The sequence below is a fragment of the Mustela nigripes genome, chromosome 7, assembly GCF_022355385.1.
Source record: "Mustela nigripes isolate SB6536 chromosome 7, MUSNIG.SB6536, whole genome shotgun sequence".
NCBI lineage: Eukaryota > Metazoa > Chordata > Mammalia > Carnivora > Mustelidae > Mustela > Mustela nigripes.
In genome coordinates, this window is record NC_081563.1 from 54,275,001 (window position 1) to 54,293,661 (window position 18,661).

At 38.8% G+C, this 18,661-nt stretch overlaps 1 protein-coding gene across 1 annotated transcript; it reads left to right on the top strand.

Moving 5' to 3' along the window:
• The first annotated feature begins 10,161 nt into the window (after positions 1 to 10,161).
• Positions 10,162 to 18,338, top strand: GKN2 (gastrokine 2). The gene is made up of 6 exons (XM_059407778.1): positions 10,162 to 10,610; positions 12,572 to 12,622; positions 13,067 to 13,204; positions 15,874 to 15,984; positions 16,614 to 16,770; positions 18,146 to 18,338. The coding sequence occupies exons 1-6, from the start codon at positions 10,599 to 10,601 to the stop codon at positions 18,226 to 18,228; spliced, it is 552 nt and encodes a 183-aa protein (XP_059263761.1). The 5' UTR covers positions 10,162 to 10,598; the 3' UTR covers positions 18,229 to 18,338.
• Positions 18,339 to 18,661: the final 323 nt, after the last annotated feature.

The window sequence follows — 18,661 nt, forward strand, 5'->3', positions numbered from 1 at the left end:
AAGCGAAAATAAACTTTTGGGACTTCATCAAAATCAAAAGCTTCTGCACAGCAAAGGAAACAGTCAACCAAACAAAGAGGCAACCCACGGAATGGGAGAAGATATTTGCAAATGACAGTACAGACAAAAGGTTGATATCCAGGATCTATAATGAACTCCTCAAACTCAACACACATGAAACAGGCAAACATATCAAAAAATGGGAAGAAGATATGAACAGACACTTCTCCAATCAAGACATACAAATGGCTATAAGACACATGAAAAAATGTTCATCATCATTAGCCCTCAGGGAGATTCAAATTAAAACTACATTGAGATATCACCTTAAACCAGTTAGAATGGCCAAAATTAACAAAACAGGAAACAACATGTGTTGGAGAGGATGTGGAGAAAGGGGAACCCTCTTACACTGTTGGTGGGAATGCAAGTTGGTGCAGCCTCTTTGGAGAACAGTGTGGGCATTTCAATCTTTAACTTTTTAAGGAAACTGCATGTTTTTTCCACAGTGGCTGCCCAAGTTCGTATTCAGTTGGATCTTACTTTTTGATCCACTCAAATAGTTTTCGTTTTCTACTTGGTGTATTTAGGTCTTTCACATTTAAGGGATCATTGATACAGTTGGACTACTATGTGCCATTCTTTACTACTAGTCAATAAAGATAGGTAGGTTTGTAACTATTTTGTATTTGTTGTGCTTGGGTTTTGTTTCTTCTTTTTCTTTCATAGACCTTTTGAAGAGAAGTTTTGGTTTCACAGAGAAATTGAGCAGAAGGTATAGAGATATGCTATATTTCCCTTGCTCCCATACAAGCACACACTCTCCCCTAATCAGAATCAACACCAGAGTGGTGCATGTGTTACAACTGAAGAACCTACACGGACACCTCACTATCACCCAAAGTCCAAGTTTACTTGGTGTTGTAACTTCAATGAGGTTTGATCTATGGTGTCAGTCATTAATTTTGTGAGGTTCTTGACCATTATTACATTGAATATTTCTTCTGCTCCTTTCTTTCTTTCTTCTCCTGCTATTCCTACTATGCCTATTGAAAATGTCCCATAGTTCTTGGATATTTTCCCCCACTTTTTCTTTTCATTCTTTTTTCTCTTCTTGTTTCAGTTTGGAAAGTTCTCACCAATATATCTTCAAGTTCACTGATATTTTCCTCTACTGTGTTCAGTACATTGACTGGATACATCGAGGGTATTCTTCATTTCTGTTACAGTGTTTTTGATTTCTAACATTTCTTTCTGATTCTTTCTTAGAGGTTGTGCCTCACTGCTTGCATTTTCCATCATGTTGTCTACTTTTTTCATTAAATCCCTTAGCATAGTAATCATACATCTTGTGAATTCCCTGTTGGATAATTGCAAAATCTGTGTTATAGCTGAGTCTCGTTCTGAGGCTTGCTTTGTCTCTTTGGACTGTGTTTTTAAATTTTTGTTTTGTTTGGTTTTCTGTTGTTTTGTGCTTGCCCTTTAGCATGACTTGTAATTGTTCAAAGTGTTCAAAGGATTTGAGGCAAATAAGCCTTCTGCATGATGTTTTGGGATCTGTTTACTCTTGGGATCTGTTACTGTGTGAAGTTTTTTTCTTGTCAGGGCTTCAAATTTTTTAGTTCCATAGTTTTTGTCCCCCTGTTGCCTTTGCATTTCCTTAAAATCTCCTTCCTAAATAGTCTGTGCCTTGTAGTTATTTTTAGCTATAACTCACTGTAATTAAATACAAACACTATTAATGATGTAATAATAAGTTGTGAAGGAGAAGCATTCTATAATTAAATCTCAGTCTTTTAGTGAGCCTGAGTCTTTGGGCGGTGACTTTATCCTATTTAGATGAGATGAGACAAGAAAGTGAAAGCGGGGTGTTGGGTATCAGCCCTTTTCCATCTAGGTCAGATAAGGCTTTGGAAAACTCTTTTTTACTGGAGATCAAGCCTTTGTTATAGAGAATGCTCTTGGCATATTTCAAAATGGTTACTTGTCCTCTCTCCCTGACAGAGACCTGAGGCGATTTTCTTGTCTTTTCACCACGAGAACCTGGTATGGTTCCTGGATCCAAAATTTGCCAGTGGCCTTCAGGAATTTCTCACTTTCTCTCACTCTGGTCCACACTCAGAGACTCCAAAAGCTTGTCAAAATTAGCACTTAGATGTTCCTACCAGTTTGACTCTGGTGGCTTCTGCTCCAGGCAAACTTATTTCAGCTGTACTTCTTTGTGTTTACCTTTTCCAGATTCGGACATGGCAGTTTGCCCTGTGACTTCAGTTCTCTAATGGTCCAAGTAGTTAGTTGATTTCTGGTCTGTTCAGCTTATTTCTTGCAAGGATAGGAGTAAGCACTTCTTATGTTGGAACTAAAATCAGAAGTAGCATATTTTTTAAAAATCTGTTTTTTGAGTATATGTATACCTATGTTGAGTATGAGGTATTTTTTATAGAATTAAAACCATACCTTACACACAATCTTATAATTTTTCATTTAGCACTGTATAATGGACACTTTAATATCCTTAAATGCTTTCCACAAACAGAAGTTCTAACAGCTGTGGTGTTATTGTTAAACATATATGATACTCGTAATTCTCTACATAAATAATACTGCACTGAACATCTTAGTATATGAAATATGGTGCATATATCTGTTTATGCATTTTGATATATTTATAAAAGTAAAATTACTTGGTTAAAAGAATAAGCATTGTTATGGTTCTTTATATACAAATAAATTATCCTCCTGGAAGTGTTTTTAAAAACTCAGTTTGTACTTCCACCAAAAGAACAAGACAAATTTTTCAACTTAGGTTCATTAAGAGAAATAAATGGTATCTTAATAAATTATTGACTTTCAATTTCTTAAGAATTAATGGATTCAGTGTGTTTTATTTATTATAAATGGTGGCTATAGTTTTAGATAACATTTATTGTGAACCTACTATGTCAGCTACTATTTTGAATCTTTATATGTATGACCTCATTTCATCTGCCCAGCAATCTTGTGAGGAGTCCTTATATTGCTTTTTATTTATGAATGAGGATATTGAGGCACATAGAGGTCAATAACTTGCAAAAGCTCATACCATAAGTAACTGTTTGAAAAAATTAAATTCAAGTGGGATGTATCAGAAGTCTCAACTCTCAACCAACTCCTGTTATTTTATTTCTTCAAAGCAGGTCATTGCCTGTTAAAATAAATTACATGTGTTCATTTTTCCCACTGCGGATTTATAAAACATTTTATGAATTGAGGATATTACCATCTGTTTCTTATATATGTTGAATATTTCACTCAGTTTTCAATCGGTTTTTAAATTTTGCTTATATTTTTATACTTACTGAATATTACTTTCTTAATGAGGTTGAAATAGAATTTACAAACAGTAAAGCTTATCCTTATGACTCTATAGTCCTGAATTCTAACAGATGCATGCAGTCATAAATCAATACAGAACGTTATCAATATGACTTCACTCATATGTGGAATTTAAGAAACAAATAGCAAAATCAATACAGAACATTATCACCACCTCCCCAAAACTTCCTTGTTCCCCATTATATGTGATCTTACCCTTCATCCTCAGACACTACCAATCATTCACCTGTTTCTAGTTCTTTTAGTTTTATATTTCTAAAATGTCATATGGGGTGCCTGGGTGGCTCAGTAGGTTAAGTCTCTGCCTTCAGCTCAGATCATGATCCCTGGGTCCTGGGATGGAGCCTTGCGTTGGGAATCTCTGTTGAGCAGGGAGTCTGCTTCTCCCTTTAGTTCTGTGCTTTCTCTCTCTCTCTCTCTCTCTCTCAAGTAAATAAAATCTTTTTACAAAATAGCCAAGCTTTTCTGAAGAGATTGTGGCTTTATCTTAGATTTAATATACATTTATTTATCTACTAATAATTCAGGGGCTGGAAGAAGTCATATCATACACACATACTTAAGCACCAAATTTCTCATGAATATTTTTGACTTGGCTTATAACCCCAGGAGTTTAGAGGCACGCAGGAATGTCTTATCTCATCTGGTCTTAAGAAGTAACAATGCTCATTGCCTGCATGAATCCTACCCAAGCACTTCACACAGGAGATGGTCATTCATATAAATGGAATTATACAGTAGGTAGTTTTTGGTTCTTGCTATTTTCACTTAGTATAATGTATTTGAGATTCATCTGTGTTGTTTATCAGTGAGTTGGTCCTTTCTTATTGCTAGACAATATTTCATTAGATGAACATGCCACAATTTATCTACCCAATCACCCACTGAAAGAATTTGGGCTATTTCCTAAATTGGGTGATTACAAAAAAAGCTATTACAAATATTCACCTACAGGTTCTAATGTGCACATATAGTTTCACTTCCCTTGGGTAAACACCCAGAAGTGGGATTTCTGGGTCTTGTGATAATTTCACTAACTTGATGAGAAATTACCAAATGGTTTTCCAAAGTGGTTGTAGTATCTTGCATTCCTAGTTGCTCTAAATTCTTGACAACACTTGGATTGTTCACTTTTGTTTGCTGGTTTATTTTTAGCCATTCTAATAGGTACATTATGGTTTTAATTTGCATTTCCCTGATTACCATTAGGGCTAAGCATCTTTTTATGTACCTATTTGCTATCTGTGCATCTTCTTGGGTAAACCATCTTTTAAATCTTTTGCCTATTTTATAAATTGGAATATATGTTATATAATTATTAAATTTGTAAGTTCTTTATATATTCTAGATATAGATTCTTTGTAAAATTTGTTTTTTTTTTCTTTGCAAATATTTTCTCTATATCTGTGGTTTTTATTTTCAGGTTTTTAACAGTATCTTTGGGACAGCAGAAGTTAATAGCTTTCCTGAAGTCCATAACAATTTTTCTTTTATGACTCTTTAAGCATGATGTTAGCAGCAGGTTTTTATAGATGAACTTTATCAAAATGAAAAAACTCCTTTTTTCCCTTAGTTTTTTAATAGCAGTCATCTTTGATGTACATTGAATTTTGCCAAATGCCTTTCTATCAAGATGGTCATATGGGTTTTTATTTATTTATTTTTAAATTCTTTAAAATTTACATTCAATTTTAATTGTCATATAGCGTATTATTAGTTTCAGAGGTAGAATTCAGTGATTCATCTGTTGCGTACAACTCCCAGTGCTCACTACATCAAAGGTCCTCCCCAGTGCCCATCATCCAGTTACCCATCCCACTGCTCATCTCTCCTCCAGCAACCCTCAGTTTGTTTCCTATAATAAAAAGTCTCTTATGGTTTGTCTCCCTCTCTGTTTTCATCTTATTTTATTTTCCCTTACTTCCCATATGTTCATTTGTTTTGTTTCTTAAATTCCACATATGAGTGAAGTCATATGATATTTGTCTTTCTCTGACCGATTTCTTTCACTTAGCATAATACCTTCTAATTCCATTCGCTTCTTGCAAATGGCAAGATTTCTTTCTTTTTGAAGGCTGAGTAATATTCCTCTGTGTGTGTGTGTGTGTGTGTGTGTGTGTGTGTGTGTGTACCAACAACATCTTCTTTATCCATTTATCTATCAGTGGACATCTGGGGTCTTTCAATATGGCTTTTTATTTTTATATTCAACATATTGAATGACATTGACTGATGTGCAAATGTTAAATGAACCTTGAATTCACAGGGAAAATTTCTTTCAATTATGATGTATTATTATTTTTATACATTGCTATATTCATTGTGTTAATATTTTTGGAGATTTTTTTCATCTTTGTTTATAAGGGATTTTGGTCTATAGCTTCTTTTCTCATAATATCTTTGTCTATTTTTGGTATTAGGATAATATTGGCCTCATAGGATGAGTTTGGAGGTGTTTTCTCCTCTCCTGTTTTCTGGTAGAATTTGTGTAGAATTGATACTATTTCTTCCTGAAATGGTAGAATTTGCCTGTGAGGTCCTGGAATTTTCTTTGTGAAAAGTTTATAACTACAAATTCAATTTCCTTGATTGATACGAACCCACTCCAGATAGTTATTTCTTCTTGAGTAAATTTTGGTAGTTTATCTATCAAGAATTCTGTCTATTTGATTTAGAATGTTGAATTTTTGGACATAAAGTTGTTTGAAATATTTCCTTGTTATTCTGTTAATGGTGTAAAATCAACAGCAATGTGTTGATGTTCCCTTTTTATCAGTAGTATTAACAATTCATGCCTTTTTTTTCTTGAACATTCTGTTTACAAATTTATTGATGGATTGGTCTTTTAAATAAACCATTGGCATTTTTCATTGAATTTTTTTCTTGTTTTTCTGTATTCAATTTCATGTCTTTCTGCTCTTATCTTTTTTATTTCCTGTTTTGCTTGCTCTGGGTTTAGTTTGATATTTGTTTTCAGGCTTCTTAAGGTGAATACTTCAATCATTTATTTGAGGCTCTTTTCTTTTTCTTTCTCTTTTTCTCCCTTTGTTTCTTCCTTTCTGCCCCTTCTTTTTTCTAGTATGAGTATTCAGTACTATAATTTTCTCTTTAAGCTACATCCCACAAATTCTGATATGTTGCATTTTCACTTCCTTAAGTTCAAAATATTTTCTAAATTCCTTGTGACTGACTACCTCTTTAACCCATGATTTATTTAGAAGTGGTTTTTGAAAATGTTCAGATACGTAGGGATTTTCTGGCTATCTTTGTTCCATTTATATTTAATTCAATAAAGCTGCTTGAATTTGCAATTCTTTAATAACTTACAAGTTTAAACATGTTTTGCTTATAATAAATAGTGTAATAATATTAGGTAAATCTTATTGCAAGCTTACTCTGAGCCAGTGACTATTGGAAGTATGTTTTGTATGTGAGCTTGTCCATGTGTGCACGGATGCTCTAAGGAGGCAGGCACTTTGCTCTCCTTTCCTCAAGAGGATTTTGAGGCACATGGTGAGAAATTAGAGAATTCAGAATTCAAATCCAGGCAGGATGTTTTTGGAGCTTCAACTCCACACCTGGTAGGGCCCCTTCTTCCCTTAATCAGGTTCTTTGCCCATTAAAAAGCACTGTGGTTGGATATGCAACTTTTGTATCAACATGGACGGAACTGGAGGAGATTATGCTGATTGAAATAAGTCAAGCAGAGGAAGTCAATGATATGGTTTCACTTACATGTGGAACATAAGGAATAACATGGAGGACATTAGGAGAAGGAAAGGAAAAGTGAATTGGGGGAAATTGGAGAAGGGAGATGAACCATGAGAGACTGTGGACCCTGAGAAACAAACTGAGGATTTTGAAGGGGAGGGAGGTGGGGGACTGGTGAGCCTGGTGGTAGGTATTATGGAGGACACATATTGCATGGAGCACTGGGTGTGGTGCATAAACAATGAATTTTGGAACACTGAAAAAATAAAATTAAATTAAAAAATAAAGAATAAGGTTTTATTTTTTAAAAATGGATGGTATGCACCCACTATTGTCTTGTGAATTTGTAAAACCTTTTTGTCAGTTTAAAATATTACTTTTTGGAGATTTTAACTATATATTTGTTTGTTTATTGGTAATAAAAATAAGAAAGTTTATTCACTCCCTCCAAAACAAAGAAAATATTCCTCTTTGTCTCTCCTATGTGTTAAAAATACTTTTCCTGAGTTTTAAATGTGCTTTTACTCTTTCTTAACAACTTATTTACTCTTTCTTAACAACTTATTTACTCTCTCTTAATGATCCCTTATATCTTATTCAGTGAGGTTTGTACATCTTTTTTCTTGTGATTTATTCCAATACTTTTAGCCTTAGAAAATATTTTGCATTGCAAAAATTGGATCAAAGTTTACATGTATTTTCTTGCAGTTTTTTCCATTTTTTCTTCTTTTACATGATATACGATGTTTATATGTATTTAAAAATTAATTTAGAATTAATTTTTCTTACGGTAAGATCTATGGTAGCCTGCCCAAATAACTAGAGCCTCCTCCCAGGACCTTTTAGAATGGAATCTTTCTCCCCCCACGAACAGGAGTTTTAGAGCTCATGCTTGGGTATGGCAATAAATAACATGGTAATGAATTCATTGAGTGCACCGTAATTAAAAATGGCAAGAGTCATAACAAAAAAGATAAGATCATAGTAAAGAAGGTATGAATTAGGGGTGCCTGGGTGGCTCAGTGGGTTAAGCCTCTGCCTTTGGCTCAGGTCATGATCTCAGGGTCCTGGGATGGAGCCCCGTATTGGGCTCTCTGCTCATCAGGGAGCCTGCTTCCCCCCCGACCCACCCGTCTGCCTCTTTGCCTACTTTTGATCTCTGTCAAATAAATAAATAAATAAAATCTTAAAAAATAAAAGAAAGTATGAGTTAAAATGCGTTTCAACTTATGTGACTAACTTAACAAACAGTTGGGAATGGATTTGCTATTTGGTTTGAACAAGATAACAGCAAGAAAAGGACAATAACTGAGGATGTGCTTTTTTAAAAAAAATTACATTCAATTAATTAACAATTATTCAACTAATTACAGCACATTAGAAGTTTCAGAGGTAGACTAAGGATGTGGTTAAGATATAAATGAAGGTATTACACTTGTAAAAAAAAAAGAACAAGAGATTATGAGACAAAATAGCAGAAGCACAACAGCATGTAACTAGAAAAGAACAAATCAGGAACATTGTAACTGTGTTGCTAGCAGGTTTCACCTCAGCGTCAGTGGAGGCGGGAAGACAATGGAATAGCATCTTTATGTTTTTAAGAGATTTTATTTATTTATTTGACACAGAGAGCGATCACAAGTAGGCAGAGAGGCAGTCAGAGGGAGAGGGAGAAGCAGCCTCCCGGCCGAGCAGAGAGCCTGATGTGGGGCTTGATCCCAGGATCCTGAGATAATGACCTGAGCCAAAGGCAGAGGCTTAACCCACTGAGCCAGCCAGTTGCCCAGGAATAGCATCTTTAAAGTGATAGAAGGAAAATACCTGTCGATCTATAACTCCTATTCTAAAGTAAGGAGAAAATAAAAACATTTTCAGACATAATAAGAAATTAAAACCCAGTGGCTCCCAATAAAAGAACTACAAAAGATATACTTAAACCAAAAGAAAATAAAGTTTTTGGGATATAAAAAATAAGAATTAGCCCCCAAATTGATAAAATATTTGAACAAATTTAATGATCTATTGATGGGAGACTTGAGTATTTTTGTGCTATTTTAAAGTCGAAAGTAAAACACTGTTCAAAGACAACAATAGGGGGCTGGAAAAGATGCTCAGTAATGACTCCAAGATAACTGAGTTCTTTGTTTCTGTTGAGTTCAAAATACAGGACTCCTTTTGGGTTTGTAGATGATGGGAATAACTAAAGATGCAAGCTAAAACCTCAAAGTTAGAACTAAATGATAAAAAAGTCAAAATGTTCCAGAAATAGAAGGGAAAGAAAGAGAATGCAGAGTTTTTATCAATACAAAGAAGGCAGACAGCAAGAGGAAGAAATGCAAAGGGTGTAGTACTTCTGTCTGCCCTCATGTCTGCATGTGTGGGAGCTGGCTTGCTTTTTGGGGTCTTGGGAGCCAGATATGGGAGAGCATTTGCAGATGTGTTATAAAACTGGAGTTCTTCTTGCTGCCAGTATCTCAAAACAGCTTAATAAAGCAGCACATTTTTCATCCACCCAACTGACCAGCCAGGGGAGGGGAATTCCAGGAAACTAGGTAACCCCCAAACTGCCCAATATCTGCTTTTTAAAAGTCCCATTTTTTAAGCTGCTAGTCAGGAAGCCATTCGGTTGTAGAACAAGGACATCACTTGTGTTCCTTCTGTGCTTACCATAGCGATTCTCAATGGTTAACAAATTTGCCATTGACAGGTAATGTTTATTTTTATATTTCCCTGCCTTCTGAATTAATGATCCCACTGTAACCCTAGCCAAACATTTTTGAGTGTGGTATTATAAAAATTACACAAATTCAACTGTATCTCATTTTTTTTTTAATCTGAGAAATTTTCAGTGCCCTTCAGGATAAGTAGAGATGTATAACTCATAGTTTTTATGGAGTTATGGGCAATGCTTAATGTAAACCTGTGGTTAACTCTGGTAATTGGGCAGAGTGCTCTCTAGATCTTGTTCCTCATGAGTCTGTGGAAATTGGAAGTGACTTTAACAGGGAGAAGAAATTAAGTCATAGGCGTCCCCCAGCCACTGTGTTTCCTCTAGTCCTACGTCCATCCTTCAGTCAGAAGAATTCAAAATACAGGGCACACATGAAAAGACACTGAAAACCCAGTTCAAGTCTGAAGGGAGGACTTGACCATCAGGGGCAGATAGTAGGACTTGTTTGTCTATAAGATGCTGGTGTAGAACAAGCATCTTATAATATTTTTAAAGGGTGGAAATTGAAATCTTGACTGCAATGTTACACAGATAAGCAAGGAATATTTACTGAGTGACCAAGTGGCAGATTTTTATTACTGACTAATGAAGTTTATTGATATCAGGTTATGTGGCTGTGTCTCAATCCTGATAAAGGAGTTTGCTGGTGTTTGTCAGAGATGTGGACATAGCCTTTTCCAACGTAATTGTTCTGGAAAGAGATTTCCACACCTTAAAGCTAATATAAAGGGTTGGAGTTGCACCGGCAGCCTCGTCTGGCACCTTCTTCCCATCAGGCAAAATGAAAGTCCTTGTGAGTATTTTTTTATGCTTCTTTATATTCTTGTGGTGGCTCTGAGAGAAAATGTTCAAATCCAATATGCCTTGAATTTCAGAAGTCTTAGATGAACACTATGCAAGCTTTTAAGCTTCTGTCGTTGAATTAAATAATGTCTTTGGCAACGATAGTGTTAAATATGAGGTCAGATATTTATCGGTCCATTGTCTATTTTCTAAGACATTTACTTAAAAAAAACATCTTGGAAATACCTAGAGAATTTTAATTTGGAGAATTCTTAATAACAGTTCCTTACTATCATGAGCTTGAGAAGGAATGTAGGCATTTTGGGACAACTGCATTTACTATTTAAAAGAGAAGGGACAATTTTTTTTTTTAAAAGATAATAGCAGCTATCATTTTCTGAGTGCATATGAGATCCTATGCTGAACATACTTTGATTTATTCACCTCAAGAATTCTGTGAGCTGAGCAGTATTACCCCCATCCTATGGATGAGGAGACTGAGGCCAGAGGAATGTGATTTTCCCTTTCCAGTAAACATGAGGTTTAGACTTGAAATGTACCCATCTCCGGCCCCCCTGGCAGGAGCAATTACGGTACAACGTTCCTGCTGTGCAATCTCTCCTCCTGCGGATCCCAATCCTGACCCCAGTCTCCCATGGCTCCACTCTGCACTGCTCCATGAGCAGAGGTCTATGTTTTGACCTAGAATGGAACTCCTTCCCCAGTGATCTATCCTTTGTCCTCATTTAGCTGGTGATGGAGAAAGCAAAATGGTAAGTTTCTTCCCATCAGGTGTTCAAGATTGTTGGCTTAGAGAGTTCCATCTCCAAGGGTCTCTTGATTTTCCAAGAGGAGATCTGTTGCTGAAACCTAATCCTGTAACCTCGGTGTATTAAACACGGTGTTGGGCAGGTGGTTATTTGGGGGGCGGGGGCACTTCCTGAGCTCTCTCTAATTGTATTACTATGGTGGTCAGTCCTCCACCCATCTGTTCAAACCTCTGTATTAGACCCATTTAAATAGAATAGAGAAGAGTGTCAGAGGTTATAGAGCTGGCCTGGAGTCAGAGAAGGCATGTGGCTGGGCGAGTAGGCAGGTTGGAGATCTGCATGCTGGCCTTTGTCAGACACTCCTCCCCAGTCATCAGAAGAGAAATGTTACTGGTGAATGTTAGGAAAGTAAATAAATCCTCTTGACAGGTCTTAAAAATACTTGCCTTCCTGCAGACCTCCTTCATGAGTGGCTTGCAATGGCAGTGGCGTACATGGTAGCGTTCAGAAAAGAAGGCAAAACTGGGTCTTTTACCCATTGGATAAGACTCTTCACACAACTGCAGCAAAATGTCATCACTGCGTCAGTGTCAGTCTCATGGTCCATCAGCCTAACATTTGTCTGAGGGCATCACTAAGGAGAATATAGAGGCTTTCCTTGATGTCAGCCTTGAAAGTTTGCCATGCCTCCAAGTATCCTATTTTCATCGTTTCCCTTGGGAATCCATTGTATCTCATCACCATGAATCGCACTGTAATTTACCCTCTTGGTTTCAAGGGAATTTGATACATTTTTTTTTTTTTAACCAACTTCACTCTGTCATCCAAATCCACTGTGAGTCACACCAGGGTGTTCTCGTAGTAAAAGGAGTCCTTCCTCACTGTTCACCTACTCCAGGTTGTATCTGGCATAAGAACTCTTGTTGCCTACAAGCTTATGATGTTGGGAAGGGTCAGGGATGGGGCATAAAGGTAGAACCTGGTGTCTGACAAATAGCATGAAGTCAGCAAACACCTGTCTAATGAGGGAATGTGTGTTTCGCATCTGGGAGATGGACTGTTGATTGCCCATGATCACCCACCTGTGTCTCTAAATGTATATTTTCCAAGATACTTGTGCTTATCCTGTCCAGTGTCTCTGTAAGTCCCCATCCTTAATGACTGCCCTATAGAGAATAGATGCAACTGGTCTGTTTTTTAGGTGGTGTTTCTGGTGTTGGCCATCTTTGGGACACAATCTCATGGATATGAGGTAAGTTGGTTTTCTTTGGACTTTATACCCTACAGTTACTGGCAGAGGAAAAGGAAGATACAAGATCATCTATGTGGAGCACGGTAGAGAGCCCATATGCCCTATTTGGGATGGCATCCCAGAAATAACCAATAAAGGAAATGATAAGTTTGGTTATTTCTTTCCAAACTGCAGTCCTTAAAAAAAATGCAACCCATTGCTTTACAATGTGGTCACTTTCATTTCTTCTGTGATGTTTTTGCTTCTCTTGTGTATAATATAGTAAACCATGAAGAAGAGCTTCACATTCTTACTTTAGCATGGTTTTCGGTCTGGGATGCCAGGGAGGAGGTTTCAGACTTCAGTCTCTTGCTCACAAGTGGAGGGCTTCATTTGGTTGGCAGGGTTGTCTTTCCAGTGCATAGGACTTATGGAAAAACCATTATGTCTTTGTTGTTAATCTAGGTTTATAACATCATCAGCCCAAGCAAAAATGGTGGCAATCTTCAGGAGACAGTGACAATCGACAATCAAAAAAATATTGCCATCATTAACATCCATTCAGGTTCATGCTCCTCTACCACGATTTTTGACTATAAACATGTAAGCTGCAAAGGGATTTTTATATTCTTCAAGACTCACTGGGTTTCTAAAGGGTGAAGGGGCAGCCATTTACTATGCATTTGAATTCCAAGAACTATCCTTGCAATTCTTCCAGAATTCCCTTACTTTTGCTTTTCTCTTTTTAATTTTTTAAAAGATTTAAAAATTTTATTTGTTTGACAGAAAAAAAGAGATCACAAGTAGGCAGAGAGGCAGGGAGAGAGAGAGAGGAGGAAGCAGACTCCCTGCTCAGCAGAGAGCCCGATTCGTGGCTTGATCCCAGGACCCTGGGATCATGACCTGAGCTGAAGATAAAGGCTTTAACCCACTGAGCCACCCAGGCACCCCACTTTTCCCTTTTTTCAAAAAAGGGAGATTTTATTTATTTATTTTAGAGAGAAAGAGAGAGAGGGTATGTGTGCATTTGAGGAGAGGGAGGGGCAGAGGGCAAGGGAGAGAGAATCTCAAGCAGACTCTGAGCTGGGCTCAGATTCGGGCTGGGGGCTTGATCCCACAACCATGAGATCATGACCTGAGCTGAAAGCAGGAGTAGGACACTTAACTGACTGAGCCACCTAGGTTTCCCAAACAAAACCACTTCTAAGAAAAATGTGTAACAGGTAACATACACACCTGTTTGATCTTTTGAGGTGGTAATTGGACCATCATGATAATTGCCTCACTACAGGCTCAGACAGTGTCTAGAAGAGGGGACTAAAACCCAGAGCATAGCCTGGCACACAGGCTTTCAAAAATATTGGCTGAATGAATAAATGAGTGCATTAGGGCTTCTAATAGAAAAAATCGTGCAGAAAAAGAGCGATTATGGAATAAACAATCATAGAATAGCAGAAATCCCGAACAACTATACCTCTTCAACTATGTCAGTAGGATATGCAATAAATCATACTTCTTCTGGAAGAAGGAAAGTGTGTTAATCCAAAATCTTTACAAGTTTCAGTTACTGCTATTAACAATAAATCTCAGAAACCTGCTTAGAAGAGGTATTGGGTCCTTTATCCATTTATTTGTTTGTTTTCTATTCGTTTCATCTGATCAGGAGACTGCTTTTACCATGGGACAGAGCTATGTACTGTGGATATAAGTAGGTCACAGTCCATCTCACTGGGCATGTGAACGTACTTTTTGTCTCTTTTTCTTGTAGGAACCTCCTCACATGTCTCCTCCCCATTGGCATTGGCAGTTCTAGGATATATCTGAAAACACAAAATTTTTGAAAGATACAGTTTTAAAAGAAGTTGTACTGCAATTGTTTTTTAAAGCAGATTTCAGGGAAATTCCCCAAGTGTCTTAAAACAAAAAACAAAAAAACAAAAACAAAAACAAAAACAAAAAAAACCCAGAGCTGTGAGGACTCGGTTTAAGCCCCTTGCACGGCCATCAGGCTTCGCCTCGGGCTCTTTTTGAATTTTAGGAACTGGCAATTTGTAAGAATTGAAAAATGGGAACTAGAAGAAGTGGTTTTGTTTGGGAAACCTAGGTGGCTCAGTCAGTTAAGTGTCCCACTCCTGCTTTCAGCTCAGGTCATGATCTCATGGTTATGAGATCAAGCCCCCAGCCCGAATCTGAGCCCAGCTCAGAGTCTGCTTGAGGTTCTCTCTCTCCCTGTATGACATACAGCCTCACGGACTGTATAATTATTTGGGACTCTGTAGAGAAAATTCCATTCGGGGTGAAGGTGAGGTGGCCTCCGGTTTGGTCTGGCTCCTGGGCCTCGCCTACCATTGCTATTTCTATACCCCCTGCCTCCAACCCAGCCCCCTCCAGCCTGCTTGGGTTTGAGATGGAGAAAGCAGGGAGAGAAGATGGTAAAGGAGAGAAGAGTGGATGAAACGTGTGCGTGTTGGCAGGGGGGGAGCATGCCACTCGAAGGAGAGTTTCTCAAGCAGCACTGTCCAGCAGAAATTTCTACAACGCTGGAAATGCTCTATATCTGTATTTTCCAACAGACAAGCTACTGGCTGCTTGTGGCTGCTTGTGTCACACTTCCTCGTGTGACAGAGGAAGTGCATTTTAAATTTTACTTAATTTGAATTTAAATTTAAATAACCCATGTGGCTGGGAGTGAACATATTGGAAAGCACAGTTCTAAAGAATACTGTATTTACCCCAAATTAAGGAAAAGGCAGAACTAAATCAATAGAAAGAGAGACAGAGGCACCTGGGTGGCTCAGGTGTTAAGCATCTGCCTTTAGCTCAGGTCATAGTCCCAGGGTCCTGGGATCGAGTCCCATATCAGGCTCCTTGCTTGGCAGGAAGCCTGCTTCTCCCTTTCCCACTCCTCCTGCTTGTGTTCCTTCTCTCGCTGTGTCAAGTAAATAAATAAAATCTTAAAAAAAGAAAGAAGGAAACAGACAGCTGCTGCTTCTTAATTGTTCAAACCTGACACTACAGGCCCTGGTTGCAAAACATGAGAAGTGGGGCACAGATTGTGGGTTTGTACAACCTCAGAGATAGAAACAACAAGCCAAAAAGTAAACCTATGATGTAAAAGAAGGCGAATGGGTAGAATGGACGGCTCGCGACAAATGGTCACGTGCACTCACTGCACATGTTCAAGGCTTTCCTCAGTGAGGCTCAAATGTCCTCCCCACCAGTTTGGAACCGGGGAGCCAGGCAGGCCAATAACTGTGTTCTTCCTGCCGCAGGGCTACATCGCATCCCGGCTGCTCTCCCGAAGAGCTTGCTACATCCTGAAGATGGACCACAAGGCGATCCCTGCTCTGGACAAACTAGAACGATACATCTACGAGAAACAGGTGATTCTGCAGTACTCTTCCCCATTCCCCATTCCTTTGCCCGGGAAAATGGGTGCCTACAGAGGAAAGAAGAGAGTAAGGGGAAAGATCATAATATTACATCTTACCATGATTATGCACTCGCCATCCCTTAAAGTGTTTTCTCCTTTATTGATTTTGCTTAGCTTGATTTCTACCATCCAGCCCCCAATTTGAGAACTTATCATAAATTCCAGTGTTTTTCTGTAAAGGACTGAACAGCAAGGCTCTTAGAAATAGTGACTGGCAGAAAAACGAGTGAAGTCATATTAGTCCACAACACAAAGGTGCAAAGAAACAACACGGGACAGTGAGAATAAACAAATACAGCCCAAGACTTGGAATGTGGTGTTGCATTCCCCCCTGTAACTTCCCATCTGTGCCCCCTGTGCCATGGGAGTCACCCTCCCTGGGTTTCACTGCCACCAAGAAGGATATAACATTGGTAATATCAAGGCTTCCCTGCAGACCAAGTGCTCAGAAGGAGATGGCATCCTGAGCATTGCTGATGGGCTTCTGCTTCATAGTATGAAAAAGAAAAAGCTTAGAATAAGGGACATCAGGTTAAGTCAACCTGCTTTATCCTATCCCCTTCTCCTCTGCTGTTCTAGGCTATGAAGAACATGTACTCTGACAAATACTTCTGGGTCAAATACAGCCCCCTACAGTCCTTGATCATGGACATAGACTGGTTCCTGGTTGGTTCCCCGATCAGGCATCTCTGCAGTCACATCCCCCTGTACAAGGGGGAAGTGGTTGAGAAGATAGGTGAGTACTGAATTATTCCTTTCCCAGACATTTCCTGGAAGCTTCCCCGTGTGGGCCATTCCACCTGGGGTTGTGTGAAGTACAGGTAGACGTGAAACATGGCTCATTTCGGTTGAGTTCAGGAACAAAACACCTACGGTGTGTGGCAATCTTGCTAAACAGGAGGGAGAGCGAGCAATGAATGAAACTCATTCCTGAGGGCATTAGGGTGCCCTAAGGAACACGCCCTCTGGTGGAGAAGTTGATGGGTTAACACAGAGGATGAAATTTTCAGATGTCCTGGGTGCCAGGAGAAAACTGTTGGATTTCCTCCTGTGCTTCGTGCTCATGGGCGTTAATGATACAGGATTGTATACTTGAAAGTTGCTGAGAGGAGATCCTAAGCATTCTTACCACGCAGCACACACAGGAAAGAATTACCTACGTTAACTGTGTGAAGTGACGGATGTTTTCTCTCGGTCTTGGTAATCATTCTACAACGCGTGTGGATATCAAATCAGCACGGTGTACACTTGAAAAGCATACAAATCCACTTGTCAATTATTCTTCAAAAAGGTTTCAAAAACTATTTTCAGAATCTCAGATAGAATGAGTCTAAGAAAGAGCAAGCAAAGTGCACTGATTGACAAGGAAAAAAAGCCCTGAGTGGTCCAGCTAGCATATATCATTGCAGTCATCACTGGTATTTTTATACAAAGTTTCCAATATGGGAAAGTAGCCAGAGGGAAAGAGGGGCCAGGCTGCAGATGGTGAATGCAGCAAGATAAATTACCCAGAGTAGTGGAAGAAGGTAAGAGGAAAGAAAATAATGAGCATTTATCACATTTTTACTGTCTAGAAAAATTTTTGAAGATACTTTTCTTTTAGCAGGGTCATTAGTACTTAGGACTAAAAGCACACAGATAGGGCACCCATGCAGAATGTCAAAGCATTAATCAAATAGAGCCATACAGCACTTCTAGAAGTTGTCAGTCTCTCTCTCTCTCTCTCTCTTTTAAACATTTTATTTAATTACTTGAGAGAGAGCACACAAGAGTGTTCGGGAAGGGCCAGATGGAGAGGGAGAAGCAGAACCCTCCACTGAGCAGGGAGCCCAAGATTGGGGAGGGCTCCATCCCAGGAACCCAGGATCACCACCTGAGCCCAAGGCAGCCACTTAATCGACTTGAGTCACCCAGGAGCCCCCAGGACTTGTCAGTCTTATTTAAGCTAACGCATCATTACCCTTTGCAATACAAGGGTAGTTAAAACCTTGGGTAACAGAGAATTACATGTACGATCCCTCGCCAAGACATTAACGAGAAGGCATGGGTCTGCTGCATTCTAATAACGTATTTCTCAACGCTCCTTCTTCACAAATTTGTCCCTTTTTCAGAAAACGTCAGTATTCGCTTCTGCTCAAAGACTGGACTCCTGGGCGTCTTAGGATTCTCCATCTGCGCAAGCGAGGGCGTTTAAGGCCCCCCCAACCCCCTGCCCCACCACCCCATGTCGTCTTTTCTAAGACACTCTCCCTTGTTTTCCACTCAGCGGCCAAATTAAGTTCTTTCCCAATGCCCCAACCAATGTTGAGACTCAGTGGTAAAACATAAATCCTATTATCTACAGATCTCTGGGTGTTGCCTTTTTTTTTATTTGTAAACAAAAAAGGGAAGCCAAACCATGCTGACGTCACCGTGTAGAAGGCAAGAGTTTGCCAGGATTTCAAGTGAAGCACATAAGGTGTGAAACTTCCCAGATGATAAAGCTGAGTCAGTACAGGGTGGCCAGCGGGGTGCAAGTGTCCCTCTTGCCTCCATCAGACCAGCTGCCCATCTGCCCGCCAAAAGGAAGGGGATTCAGAGCACACTTGTCTTGAGGAGTACTGAGAAATGTATAGAATTGTTGAATC

Coding starts and splice junctions, on each gene's coding strand:
- GKN2 (XM_059407778.1), top strand. Junction 15,985..16,613: donor GATACATCTACGAGAAACAG/GTGATTCTGCAG, acceptor CTGCTGTTCTAG/GCTATGAAGAACATGTACTC. Junction 16,771..18,145: donor GGAAGTGGTTGAGAAGATAG/GTGAGTACTGAA, acceptor TCCCTTTTTCAG/AAAACGTCAGTATTCGCTTC.